This window comes from Psittacula echo (assembly GCF_963264785.1).
Source record: "Psittacula echo genome assembly, chromosome: 6".
NCBI lineage: Eukaryota > Metazoa > Chordata > Aves > Psittaciformes > Psittacidae > Psittacula > Psittacula echo.
In genome coordinates, this window is record NC_137743.1 from 33279334 (window position 1) to 33293972 (window position 14639).

General features: G+C 37.1%; 1 protein-coding gene across 5 annotated transcripts in view; it reads left to right on the forward strand.

Moving 5' to 3' along the window:
* The first annotated feature begins 19 nt into the window (after window positions 1–19).
* The window catches only part of SLC35F5 (solute carrier family 35 member F5), a 36815-nt gene continuing 22195 nt past the window's right edge, over window positions 20–14639 (forward strand). For 2 of the 5 annotated variants that reach the window (XR_013957221.1, XM_080621419.1), the window contains exons 1-7: window positions 20–128; window positions 2849–2919; window positions 5103–5182; window positions 7703–7844; window positions 8962–9105; window positions 11590–11652; window positions 13690–13771. Coding sequence is in view for 4 of the 5 variants with exons in the window: in XM_080621419.1 (XP_080477545.1) it covers window positions 7710–7844; window positions 8962–9105; window positions 11590–11652; window positions 13690–13771 (424 nt within the window). In the remaining variant the exon portion in view is untranslated. Of the gene's footprint in view, window positions 129–2848; window positions 2920–4338; window positions 5183–6972; window positions 7845–8961; window positions 9106–11589; window positions 11653–13689; window positions 13772–14639 lie in introns of those variants that run through there. The other 3 variants (XM_080621421.1, XM_080621422.1, XM_080621420.1) reach the window with 3 other exon arrangements.

Consider the following 14639-nt stretch of genomic DNA (forward strand, 5'->3'; position numbering starts at 1 on the left):
TCTTGGCCGCTCGCGCAAGCCACCATCTTAGAGGGCGGGCAATCAGTCGGGGAGGGAAGGGAAGGAAAGAGAAGCCTAGCGGGTGGTGTCGTTGGAGGACGCAGCTCTGGGCCCCTTCGCGGCCTCAGGTACCTCCGCTGTCGCTGGGATGGGGCTGCGGTGAGCCCCAAGCGGCTGTGCGCAGCAAGAGGCGGGCCAAGGTTCCGCGACTGCTGCTGTCTCAGCCGTGCCGTTCCTGTCAGCTGTCGCTGAGGGTGTCGCGGGCAAAAGGCCTCGATCGCCCCTTCCCCGGCCCGCGGGGCTGATGGGGGCGAAACCGGCCCCTGCCTCGCCTCGCCTTGGGAGGGGAACTTTGCCTCCTCACGTCTCTCATGGACGGCCCGGGCCGGGGAGTGCCGCGGCCGTGCGCCGGGTGTGTGACGACTCTTCCGCCGGCTGTTCCCGGCGTCCAGCGGTGGTCGGAGGCGGTGTGTGTTGCCCTCTCGCCTCCGGCTGCCAGAGTTCGGCCCCGTCCCACGCTTGTCTGTGTCAGTGGCGTTAGGGAAGCACTTCCTCGCCTCAGGCGAGGGTGTACGCCGTGCCCGGGGAAGGACGAGATGTGTGTGGAAACATCCCGCGGAGCGGGCGAGCGGGCAGGTGACGAGGTCTCAGTCATGCCTCGCCTGAGGTGCGAGGAGGTTCTCGCTTTCTTTGCTTCCGCTGCGTCTCGTCCCCCCTGCGGTCTGCCGTGTTTGTGTTTCGTGCGAGCACCGGACGGATACTCATTCTTTCTCCTCTGAGCTTTCCAGAGCCTGAGTATTTCTTCTCAAGCATACGCTTTTTTCCTGAGTGTGTTAAGGAGATTTACTAATTTCCTTCTTTGTTCCTGCTACTTTTTCGCCAAAGGTGTCTATCGGCAGGAAGGAAGGAAGAAGACCCCATTCACTCTGAAAGCACTTTTCTGAATGTGGTGCTTTTGCCTGTTTCTAGCATGCCTGGAAGGCTCAGCTTTCAGCTGCAAGTGTAGTTTTGATATCTGCTGTGCTTGCTCTTATCAGAGATCTGTGACTGTTTATCCTGTGACAAAGCATGATATGTTTAGATCTTGAGCTACACTGGATTAAATGGGTAGCATATGAAGTGGACGTCACTTGTAAGCCTTAGCTAATATTAAATGTATAGCTACAGCTGGCTAGGAGATTGTTCTGTGCATGGTAACACTTGAGGCCTCGAGCTTGACATTAGGCTTTTTCTTTTAATGTTATTGAAAGAGGATAAGAAGGAAAGCACTATCAGTTCCACTTGCAAACGTCCACTTTGCTAACCTGAAGCTAGTGTGTTTTTAGCGCAATGTGGTCATAGATGCTCATGTCCAATAGAGTTGTAGTCATGCTGGGATGCTGTAGGAATGAATCTGAGAAGTATATGGTTAGATAGTGTGGTAGGTGGTAAAGACTCCCAAGTATGCAGTAGGTTAATATTCTGCATTACTATTCTTTTTATAAGAAAATTAATTTGAAACTTTGACCAATTTTGAATAAGTGCTGAATATGAAACTTTTTCAAGTGTTCCTTGACCAGCTGTGCCTGAACAGTTTGGTAGTGTGACTGGTACGTTATGCACTGCCAGATTGTTAAAATGTCTTGTTACATTAAGCTGAATTCTTTCATTTTGATACTGAATTTTACGTGGTTTTTGTGCAAACTTAAGTCTTGTATAACTTTCTGTTTAGCTAGGAATGGTGACCTCTACTTGTGGTACTCAGTACTGGCATGAAAAACTTGGTTTGTTTCTCTTTTTGGGTCAATTGCTTCACTATATTCTGCAGATTCTACAGGAAACTTTACTTGAGTAAAGATTAGAGGGCTGTAGTGAATGTCATGTTGCATAGGGTTTACTTTTTTATCTTTTCTGAAGATTATTGCTTTTGCTCTTGTGTGATGCCCCTCGAAAGTTGGGTGAAGGTCAGTTATGTTAAAATTATGTTGCATATTGTACCTTTCCAGATTTAGGAGATGGGTGTAGAATGTCAGTTTACTTTCAGCTTTATTCTTGTTAGACTCAAAGCAGTGTCTCTGTTTATCTTATCTCAAAAGTAATCAAATATAAAATGAAAATCACTTGATGACCATATGTGTTAAGTGGGGGTGGGAGGGGTGGGGATGTATCAGGGAACTTGTATTGTTGGAGCAGCTGGTATAACTTGAAAAACTAAAACTATTTATTCTGCATGCAAGTATGTTGTCTTTCAAATTGTATATGAAATAATCTTGAGTAAACACGAGGAGGAATTTCAAGTTGAATTGCACCATGGTCTGTGACTGAGCTGCTCTTCTGGGTCTCTTGTTACTCTTGTTACTATTTACTTTTTTTTTCTTTTTGTGGGGTATGTGTGTTCTTCATAGAACAGCTATAAGCAATACTCCTTTTTTTACAATGATTTGGCAGTTCTTTTACTTATAATGTTCTTTTCCCTAATTGTTGATACAGTAAAAGCTATTTCATATTTTTTTTTCTCTTTTGGGATGGAACTTTGAATATGAAAAAAGTGATAATCTGCACAAAGAAACATTTAGTGCTGTTGAAATATGTTTGCATGTTAAGTATCAATGGTGGTGTTACACACCCTGTCCTAGGAAGTCACTGGATGTTTAGAACAGTAGAGTTTGACAGCCTATTGGCTTCAGCGTTATCAGCTAAGTGAACATACATTGTGGATTACACAGTAAGACCATTTTAAATTTTTGTATGTGTATCATAAGTTAAAATAGTGACTCAGCTTAAGTGATCTAAGATACTGTAATATTTTAAAAACAATATAGTGTTATGACAAGGGAAGTTAAGTATGTTTTTTTTTTTCTTTTTGCAGAAGGTCTTGATGTAACTGGCTGAAAAATGGTTCTGCAAGATGACAGCATCAACTTTAACACTGTTGAAATGGTAAATAGAATATTTAAAAATATCTCCATGCCATTTGCTGAAAAAAAAGATATTAAGAGAATATTCCCTCAAATGACAAATTTCAACTGGTATTTTAAAGTTGTACCATGTGGAAATCATATTTATTTCCTAATAATGAAAATGAAAGGCAGGCATGCTGAATTTTCTACTGTATTGAATAGAGTAGAATATTGTAGTTACTTTTAAACTTTTCTATTTCAGCTTATATGTCTTTCTGGTGGCTTAAATTTATTGTAACTCTGAACTTGATGAATTAAATGTTTTGTAAAGGTAAAGCCACGTTCTTAGAGAGAAGTGTTTTGTTTTAGGTGTTAGATATTATATACGCTAAATTTTTTTCCTTATCCTAAAGTGGCTTAATTCTTGGTAATAAGTATTGAACTGTGTGACCAGCTCCAGTTAGGACTACAGCCCACAGCAGATCTTGCATGCTGATAGAGAGTAATATGTATGTCTTGAATAATAACTAAATTTAGGTACAAGTTCTGTACCGTGTTACGTGAGTATAGGTAATATAGATTAAGTATGGGTCAAAAGTAAGCAACTGAATAGTTTCTTTCTCTTAGCAATATTTGGTTTAGTGTGCATGGAAGGAAGAGTTTTTAAGCACCTTTATTGGTTTCTGTTTATTTTTATTATTTTTATATTCTGTTCTTTTATGTGCATAAACTAGGCATGCACAAACTGTTAGAGCTTTGTATGGATAAAAGTCTTCTGGTTTAAATTTTGGTTATCTGAGATACTGATCTTAACCTTTAATTAGGTTGGTAGCATAAGAAAAATATGGCCAGCATTTACTTTTTGTATGTGAGGGCACTGAACTAAACAGATATTCAGGATCTACAGCGAGCATAGGCTTTGCGGTACAGAAGGTAGATAACCACATGCCTGTGTATTACAACTACATCTTCATTTTTATATATTTATTTGTTTAAAACAGCTACGGTCATTTGGTAAACTATGTGGTAAAGGGATTGAACCTGCTGGATGCTAAGCAGTGTATAAATCTTGAATTCAGTGGGAGCTGACTTGTGTGGTCCATCTTTATAGTCTACCTCTTTATATTATTTGCAGTAGATGAAAAGCATCAATGTAACTTTTGCCTCCTATTGTAAGCTTTCCACCATGCTTGACAGGTAATCAAAGGCAAAATTTAGGGTAAGCATTTAGTTTTGCCCTCAAATGCTACCTCTGTTCTGCACGTTGATTTGTGACTCGTTAATACAGTATGACTCCTGTTGATACAGGATAACCCTAAGCCAAGAGTTCAGCAAGGTTTCACATGAACAATAAAACAAAACAAAGCAAAACAAAACAAACCAGACAAAATCAAAAAACCCAGAAAAACCAAACCAGCACTTCCAGGCAGTAGAACTTACAGCTTTAGTATTCCTAGTTGCCAGTTGCAGTTTTGTTGTGCCTTCTCTTGGAGTACCGTATACTTGCCAACTTTTGGATTTGCAAATTATTGCAATTAGATGGCCTTCTGACTGGTGTAGTATAACACTTTTTTCCTGAAGTCCCTTATATATAATGTTCTTTTCCCTACATAACAAATTTAAAGTGGATTTTATTGAATGTCTTTATAGGATCTGGGTTAAAAAAAAAAAAAAAAGTTTTAGATGGGTTTGTTTGATTGTTTAGCTATGGTTATAATACTGTATTGAATTAAGGAAAGATACTGGATTTCCACAAGAAATAACATGGAGTTGTCTTATCTTTGTAGATCATTTTAAAGCCAAAAAGCCTATATGCTTTTCCACTACCTTCATAATTCTAATGTTTAAATTCTTTGCTTAGGAATGTTGGCTTAAGAAATAGGGCCTTTCTGTGCATAGCTTAAAAAGTTAGACTTTAACATTATCAGTTTCTTGTTTCTCATATGAACTTCGTAATGAATAAAGAGGGGATCATATTCATTGAAATATCAAAAATAGTAAATGATCCTATTCTCTTGCAATTCAGTGCTGTCCTGGTAGCATTTTTGATGTGGCCCAGTTTTTAAGGTTCTGTATCTCTTTGTCCCCAACATTTAAGACTTGAACTGCAGCAGGCACTTGTGCAGCTTGAAATTTCAGAAGATGTCTTGCAAGGATAAGTGTATCACAGACATATGCACACCATTTTTCAAGCTTTGCCTGTTTTTCTTTTTTTCTTTTTAGGAGACTATCTTCACTTTGACGTGATGTGTGAAGTCTGTTAGCATTTTTTGTTTGTTTTTTTTTTACAGTTATTGTGAAAGGTATGTATAAGAAAAGTAAATCTTGTTCTTTCTGTGTTCATATTGCCATCAATACAGAAGCCAAATAAGAGATATGTGGAATTGTATTTCGTTACAAATTCATGAATACTGATATTTTGTCAATGAGTGGGGATAATGTGTCTGTCTAAAAACTTCTCAAAGTAGTAGTTTCTATCTGTCTTTATGTTCTGTGTGAAGTTTTGCAGGTTTTAATTCTGTCCTAAAACTTAGTGTATAATTTCCAACAGGATTTTGTTTTTCTGCTGAACATTATAGGAATTTTAGTGTTGCCGATTAAGTAACTTTTTTTAAGTTGACTACTAGCTTTGGGGTGCATCGTGCTGCATGAAGACCAAATTTATAGTCACCCTTTCTTGTTAAGCCTTTTTACTTGTTATGGAAGAACCAAATGAAGGGCTATATTAAGCACACAGAAATGTTAAACAGACACTTTGTACTCAGATGAGAAAGTAATAGCTGCTATTACTGTAGCATATAAAAGACTGCAAGACATAAGTATGGGCTCTTTAATTGGAATTTTAAAATTTACTTATAGGTAGAAAAGAAATGGTGCAATGTGCACTTATACTCTGAATAACTTTATATGTAACTTCTTATTTAAGATGTATTAGATATTCTGTCATCCTGCTAAGGAAAGGGATTTGTATGAGCCTAATGTAAGCAAGTTTAATACAGTATTAAGCAACTGTGCATGACCTCTAAGCACAGTGTGCATGTGCTATATGCTTTGAAGCAGTTTGTGGTGAGAACAGAATGCTAGGGATGTGAGCATCTGATGCAGAGACATCAAGTTGATCAGGCTTCAGTGATTCCTTCCTGTCTCCAGCTACCTGTCCCCCTCCTACCTGCAGCATGTGACTGGTAGAAGGCTGGAGTGGTTTCCATTTCTGGTATGCCTTACCACTGTTAATGTGTTGTGCTGTAGCCTAACAAGGAATAAGATTTCTTCTTTCTAGCTCATTTGGAACTCTTTATGCCCAGCTTCCATTTTTGATGCATTTACTCAAAGACATGAGCAATTTGTAGGCTATGTATAATATAACAGCTTGTAGGCTATTAGTCATAATAACATGAAGCCAGAGTTTGTAGAGTGTAATATGTAGTATCTACTAGACCAATTCATAAAAACTGAAAAAACCTTTATAAGCTTTCAAGCATGAAAACCTTTCTTTTGGCTTACTCAAGTTTAACGTAAAATCCCTATTTATTCTCTTTTTGAGAACAAATGTTTTCTCCTCTATTCCCTGTCAAATAAAGAAACCTGCAGTATCTTGCTGAGTCTTTCATAACTTTTCCCCTCCCTGCTTACTGACTTAAGCTTTCTTTTGCCAATCCCACCATTTTATCAGAAAAGCAGAGTAATTATCTAGAACTGATGCCCACACATGGAATATATCAGCATAGATTTAGCATTATAATGATATTGCAGGAACTCTGCCTGTTGATTTTTTCTTTGGAAAGAAGCCCTTTGAGAAATGGAGGAAAAAAGGTCAAAATTTGAAAATGGCAGAGAGTGTATTGCAAAGGAGAGGCATGAGTTGAGGCTGAAAACAGTGTAGTGATCTCAAATGCACTTGTGCATGTGTAGGCATTTAAATCATTAATCTGAAGAATAGGCTAGTTTGGGAAAAAAGAAATGTAGCTTCCTTACTGAAGACATTGTGACACTGTGATAAATAATTTGTAAATAATGAAAAGACAGTATATGTTGCCACATGGAAAAAACAGTGTAATTTAAATTCACTGAACTTTATTAGGAAAGCAGATCACCTTTATTTACTGTGAGAGTCAGGAGCTGCTCTGTAAAGATGAATTTCAGTTCCTTGTGTTCTCTCAAAGATGGTGAGTGTTTCGAGTTCATGATGATAAATAGAAAGGTATGTTATGTAATCTGTAGCAAAATAATAAATTGGTTTACTTTTAACTATTATTTGGATTTTTTTCTTTTTTTTTTTTCCTTCTTGAATCACCTTCTTCTTGGAGGGATCATAATTTACCCAAATGGGTTGCTGTGTCTTTGGAAGTGTTTGTTGAATGCTTAACTTTAAACATGTTTCTGACTACTTTAGTAGAACTATATTTGACACAATATATCAAACTAATTTCTAGTCAGCTTAGAGTATCAGAATGTACAAATATGTAGTGGTATCAAATAGTATTGAGTTTGTAGCATAGAAATTACAAAAAGGTATTGAATGTTTTACCTACTTTTACTTACTTCAGTGGTCAAACAGCTGATAAATCTTTGAAAAGATGAGATTTACTTTCTGATTGCCTCTAATGTCTCTGAAAATGTCATGCCAGGTCTGTGAAAGATCTGCTTTTTAAGAAATACAAACGTGTGTTTCATGGCATAGTGGGTCTGTATCATATCTGTGAAACATAGCCCCCTAGTGATTTTGGGCTGTTTTGGAGTTTTTTGGGTGGGGTTGTTTTTTTTTTTTTTTCAGTCACTGGTTATGATTTTCTGGGTTTTATTCCTGTATCAATCTTGAATAGGTTACAAATGGTGTGGGTTTTTATCATGAATCGAATGAGCTCCCAGAGCAGTTCATCCACTCAACGTAGGCGAATGGCTCTAGGAATTGTCATTCTTCTCCTTGTTGACGTGATATGGGTTGCCTCATCTGAACTCACTTCTGTAAGTATTGTTCCATGCACCTTAAAAGGAAAATAAAAGCCTATTTAAGAAAAAGACGCAACAGAAGCATGATCTCTCAAACAGTCAGTGTTTCCGGTGTAATGTTTAATTACTTCTTCAGTACCAGGAACATGATATCCTTTGGGTTAGTGAACTAAGCTGCATTCACTAAAAGGTACAGACAAGCTCAACTCTTTGACTGTTGCTTTCAAGATACAAGGAGTTACTGACGATTTTAAAATTAAACAACATAAGCTTATAACTGTGTAATTAGGGAGTTCATTTTATTTATTGCCTGTTTGATTAAAATAATGCCCATATGCTTCTCAAGAAATAGTAAAAGAGCTGTAATACTGCAGAACAGGTGGCGTGCTAGATTGTAATTCAGAACATAGAAGTCTAGGACCAAAGGACTCTGATCATGGAGTTTAAACCCTGTAACTGCAGACAAGTTTGTCATGACCTAGTTCATATATTCTGCCTTGAAATTAATCTGGTATTTACTTCATGTTGAGTTTTAGGACTTGGAGCTTTAGCAATGGAAAACAAGTTTTTAATAAACTTGCAAATTCGGGTTTCTGAATGGTCATTAAGTTTTTACTTTCTATATCAGTTTTTAAACTAAGCATATAAAAATATTTGCACTTAACATGCTATTATATTAATGAAACATTTTTTTCCAGTCAGCTGGTGTCATCACTATTGATACTGAAAATTTACTTACTCAAAGTAATCTCTAATTTGTGCTTACTGTGCTATTGCTAATAGAAGTGGTCTTTCATTTAGACAATATTTGTATGTAAATGCATTTTCAGTACTATTTGAGTTCAGTGGCATATTGATCAATATGTTGCTTGATTAGATACAAGTAATAAGTAGCTTTTCTCCAGTGGCATTGTATCTTACAAAATGGCTCAGTGCCTTCTTGTTGGCATTTATGATAACTTGGGACAGGATACCAGAATAAGTACAGCCCCTTGTGTCTTTTGGTCACACATGCCAATACTTGCAGCACTGACATTTTGGGAATCAGACTGTTCTGGACTAAAATCTGTTCATCTTGTGAATTCTCACCTAATTGTTAATTTTGGATACTGCAATTATTTTCTTTCCACAGTATGTTTTTACAAAGTACAACAAGCCTTTTTTCAGTACATTTGCAAAAACATCCATGTTTGTTCTATACCTCTTGGGATTTATTGTTTGGAAACCATGGAGGCAACAGTGTACTCGTGGATTTCGTGGAAGGCATGCAGCTTTTGTAAGTATTTTAGTTCTGTATATGTTTTGATATGTGTTGAAGTTTGTATAGGAAAAAAAAACCTTAATAAAATAGAGACTAGAGAAAAGCAAAGTTTACATATTTGTGAAATAGTGCTTTCAGAAAAGCAATTATAAACTGCATTATGGCACAGGAAGAAATGATAATCCTAATAATAGTCTTGTAAAAAGAAGAAAAGAAATGAAAAAGGAATATGAAACATTTCAGGAATCCTAAGAAATGCTTCACTGGGCCAGACCATTAGCTCATCTAGCCTGGTATTTTATATTGGACAGTTGCAGTGGATAATTCTTTTTAAAAAAGTGCTTATGAGCCTCATCACTCATAACTCATGTTGGCTGTGGGTTCTGTTTTATTCCTCCAACATCTAACCAGTGGAATCAGTATTTGAACTTTCCAGTTGATTTTCATTACTGACTCTTTGTCTCTGGCAAAACTGTGAACTGTTTGATGAGAGGTTTTGAGGTTTTTAAAGTTACATTTAGGAAAAATGGTAGAATTATGTTTTTGTTGTGCATAAATGCTATAAAAATACAATATTAACAACAAGTGACATTATGTTGCTCATTCTACAACTAAGCATTATTTGTGTTAGAGTCTAAAATTGCTGTCATGTTACAGAAATACATACTCTTTTTCAAGGAAATTAAGTGTTGCTGAGAAGAGCGCACAAGCTGTGCCACTGTTTCAGAGTGCTGAACAGCAGGACTCAGGAAGCAATGAGGCATTTGGCCTGATATTGATCTCGCATTAAAATAACAGACAATGTGATCCAAGAATATGCTGTTAATCAACATGTCCTATAAGGAAATAGCTTGTGTGAAAGGGGATTTGACTTCAGTTCTGGATATATTAGACTTCACTGGTAGTGACAGTTGTAGGTGTAGCAGACTTCAATTGAAGCGTTACATGACATTAAGCCAAATTATAACACACTCCCCCAAACAAAAAAAAAAACCACACAAAAAAAACCCAAACAAAAAACCCCCACAAAACAAGGCAACCTCCCCCTCAAAAAACCAAAAAACCCCAACCAACCAACCAAAAAAACCCCACAAACCACCAACCAAAAAACAAACAAACAAACAAAAAGGCACCCCAGCCCAAAACAGCAAAGCACTGCTAAGAGGAAAAAAATCCAAAAACAATCCCCTTAAACCTTTTGTTAAAATAAGCAAAAAATCATGTTAAACATACAGAACATTTAGAGTTGGCTGGTATCTTGAAATAAGTTTTGATAGTCAGCCGTTAATGTGAAGTGTCTGTGTACAGGATGGCTGATGCTAGACTTGATGCTATTCAGGGTCTTCGTAAGATAATCAGGAAATAAGCAGAATTTAGGGATTCTTTACTGGCATTAATGACAAATAATGGTGATGAAAGCACTATAGAATGATTAGTTGAACAAAACAATTACAGTGACCAAACTTATTAATCTGAGCAGAATGAGGGGCTGTTGCCTAGTGTGAATTGTAGTCATTACCTTGACCAGTTGAATCTTGTGCAGTGCTATGTCAAAGAAGGAAATAATATGAGTTGGACAGCCATGACTAAGAGTGCTCAATCGGTCACATTTTGTGTCTGTCACTCATGGCAGCGCAACCGGGATCTCATTATTTTATCTTTCTAATCCTACAAAAAGTAATCTTTAAAATAATTTGTAGGAAATAGCCATTACTTTCGATGTCAGCATAATTCAGAAGAACAAGCAGAGACAGGACTGTAGGGTGTAGGTAGAAGATTTTATTTATTTATATCCACACACACACCTCCTGAGTTTAGTGAAACGTTTAACTGTGTAATTACTACAGGTGCCTGTGAAATGTCTTGTGTTTATTAATCTGGAACAAAAATACTATATTTACAGATTTCTTATTTCAATAATGATTTATTAGTTAAGCACTCCTACCTTACTTTTATGCTGTCTTCTGCATTAGAGGATGTGTTTAATAGATTTCTTACCAGCATGGTAGAACAGCAAGCTTCAGATCTGGGAACATGGGTCGTAGTGGTTGTTAATGTGAAGAAAGGAAGAGTAAAAATTACACTTGACCCCATCCTAGTTTAAACCTTGTTAAAACTAGAGCAGAGTTCCAGGTTTTTATGCAAAGGAACTTTGCCTCAGTAAAATGAAGAATCAAGAGGCTTGTTGTCAACACATGCACAATAATCCAGTGAAACATGTCTTGCTAAGACTAAACTTCACAGTTTTGTCGTTCTAACAGCCTGATCCTGCATTGCTACCTGGGTAGTTGAATTGAATGGGGTTTTCTGGGAGATACAGAGAATTACTGAAGCTACTTATGGACTTGTAAACCCTCTTGTTTTTTTTGAGAGGAGGCCTAGAGGGAGAAATTACAATCGAACTGTAGAAAAAGGCATTAAAAAACTTATTTAAAAAAACCCCTACAGTTATTAATAACTGTGCCTTGATATATTATTGATTTAAGGTTCTGTAATTAGTTTGCAGATGCTGAAGGTTATTTTGCTGCTTGTACAACTGATAACACTGTAAACAGTTCTCTGGTAAGTGCCTTAATTTGTGAAGGTCAATACTTTACTGTAACATGACACCATTATACAAACTTACTGGTTTTAATATATGGTGGTCTTAAATGTAATAGTTTTTGGCAAAGGGAATTGCCAACTTACATGTTACTAATAAGTGTTGCAAATAATGGCGTTGCTTATTGTGAGAAATACAGGTTCTCAGCTCAATAAAACACTTCAATGTTTCTGTACTAGTTTGTGAAGTAAATATTTGTCATGCTAAGGAAATGTTTACATATTCAGCTCCGTAGCTGACAAAGCAAAAAGTGGAGAGCCAGTGGTACAGCCAAACAGTTTTCAAGACCAAAATACACAATGGAATCAGTTAGTTGAGTATCTTGTATATGCATTGGTTCGTTGAGCATGTTGTATAACGTGAACCTGCATTGCATTTTGAAAGAGAAACGCAGTGGATTCCTTCCAGTGGATGGAGCGATTACTGTTTACTGAATCAGATGTCATTACTGGTATTCTGCTGACAAGCTGCATTGCCAGATAGCATTTTTGTGGTGATTTTTTGTCATCTATAGGTGACATATGCCCCTGTGGATCACAGGTTGCTCTTTAAATCACATGCCTAAATCAGAGGCCAAACTGGGAGAGTATCCAGAACACAGAAGTTGCACTATCTCTGTAATAGAGTAAGGGGAGGCAATTGCATGTTGACAAAACTACTTACAGGTATTTTATGCTGAATTGAAGAGAGATTTTTCAGAATTATTCTTCATTTCATTCTCTCCCTCTCCCAACTTTATCTGCATTTAGGATTAAAATCTCCTGAGGTTGCTCAGTTCATTAAGATACTCTGACTCTTGAAGCAGGATTCGTCATTAATCTTGGAGAATTTTGCATTAATTTAAACATTCACAAAAAATCTGATCCTAAAGAAGGGGCCTAACCAAAATGGAGCTACCAGATCATTCTCATTACTTGACTCTTAGACTTTATTAATTTTATTTAAGCAGGCAGCTTAAAACTTGTGTTATTACAAGTATTTTAAGCGATTGAAACTTCTGCTGAGTGCCTATGGTGGTGCATCCCTCCACCCCCCATCCCCTGGGCTACTCTGCTATCTGAGGAATTCCTGTCAGGCCTTGGCCTTTGTGTAATGAGTTGGGTGGTGAAGCATCCCTTTAACTCTTGTATGGCTGAGAACAAAGGCACTGATCATACCAAGGACTCCTGTCACCTTGATAATGTGGGAAGCAGGAGTGGAGATAATCAGTCATTCCCTGGCAGCATTGGCACATTCCTTCACTTGATTGTACCCTGAATGGAACTGTACCATGGTCATTGGAAATTTGAAAAGTTTCTAGTAATTACCCACTCAGGTTGTGGCCAGGGTGGAAATTTACTAATGACTAAAGCCAATCATCTTGCGATTTGATAAATACTGGTCCTGAGTGAGGACCTTTGAGCTTTCCTGGACTGCAGCGGGCTATGAACAGCATCCCCTTCTGAGTGGGATGCCTCTTGTAGCTCACAAACTTCCCAAGTTTGCCATAACGAGAGGACTATCCCTGAAAGCTGATGATGAGACCTCGACTCAAGTCCTCCAACTCCTAAGGGAGTTTTAAAACGTTGAGTTACTTTTCTAGAGTATTTTGGCTTTTAGTTTATGAGCATTTAGGGTCATGGGAGGAGAATGAGCATGTATTCATTTTTGTGTGTGAATTCTTATGGGTCTCATTTATCATTTGGACAGACTGTGATGAAATGTCCATGATTTTGATGAGCTATATTCTGGAAATGAGTTTTTGTTCATGAGGATATACAAAAAAGTGCGTAGTTATTTTTGGATACATGTTACCAATATGATTAACATAAAATATAATTTATGTGTGAACATTTTTGGCAAGCCTGTCCACTGTGTGCAAAACTACTTTGTTAAATTTATTTCTTATAATATTCACGAAGTTTTAATTTAGTTTTCTAATTTGCTAAATTAATTCTACTGCTTATAATTTAAATATCCTGCTTAACTGTATTTTTACTTATACTGATTCATTTCAGAGTGAACCTTTATATGTTCCTGTAAAGTTTCATGATTTGTCAACTGAAAAAAATGGCAGTAATAATAGTGATGCAGAGAAAAGTGAGTAAAGACTTTTGGAGTGCTGAAATGCCAGGTCTTTGTGAAAGAATTACTTTCCTCTTTGTTGGTATAAATGCTGTATGTTGCAGGACTTTGTTTTGGCTTTTTGTTTTTTGTGGGCTTTTTTTTTTCTCTTCACCCCTGCCTTTTTTGTTGTTTTGTTGGTTTTGTTTTTTGTTTTTTTTTTTTTCCTTTTTTTCTCCTCACTTAAATCTCTTATTGCTTGAATTGCAGTCTCATATATTTACTTTCAGGTAGAGAAAACATAGGCCTATCGTTCAGTTTACCTTTCTTGGTCACTACAGATCCAGCCTATGTTTATCTCAAGGGACCAGCTGGGTTCAGTACTTGTGATTCTTTCCTTCTGGGCTTGTATGACCAGCAGCAGTGAGTCAGCCTCTGGAAAAACAAGCTATTGTCCTTTTTAGAGCAGGAGCAAAGCAGTCAAAGTAAGAATTTTAACAGTCTATGTGCATTCTGATTTTATTTAAGCCTCACTATCACGTGATAGTTGCTGAAACAGGCCTAACTGTCCCAGACAATTATAGATAAGCTGGCTGTCAGAGAATCCAATTATCTGATCCTCGGCAAAAGAGTCCCTGCTTAAAAAAGGGAAAGTCTCTTTGTTAATTCTAGATAATGCGTTAAGAACTGCTTTCTTAGGCTCTACTGTGCTGTGTTAACATGCACTTCAGGGTTGTTTAAGCTATAGCTTTTCCCTTTAGGTATTTTTTTTTTATTTATTTTTTGGATATTAGGTATTGTTTCGTATTGAAACGCTTAATGATACTTAAGTAGTGATACTTGAAATGCCCTTATAAATAAAGTGTGATCCCAGTTTACAGGATTAGTTAAAGGGTGGATTTCA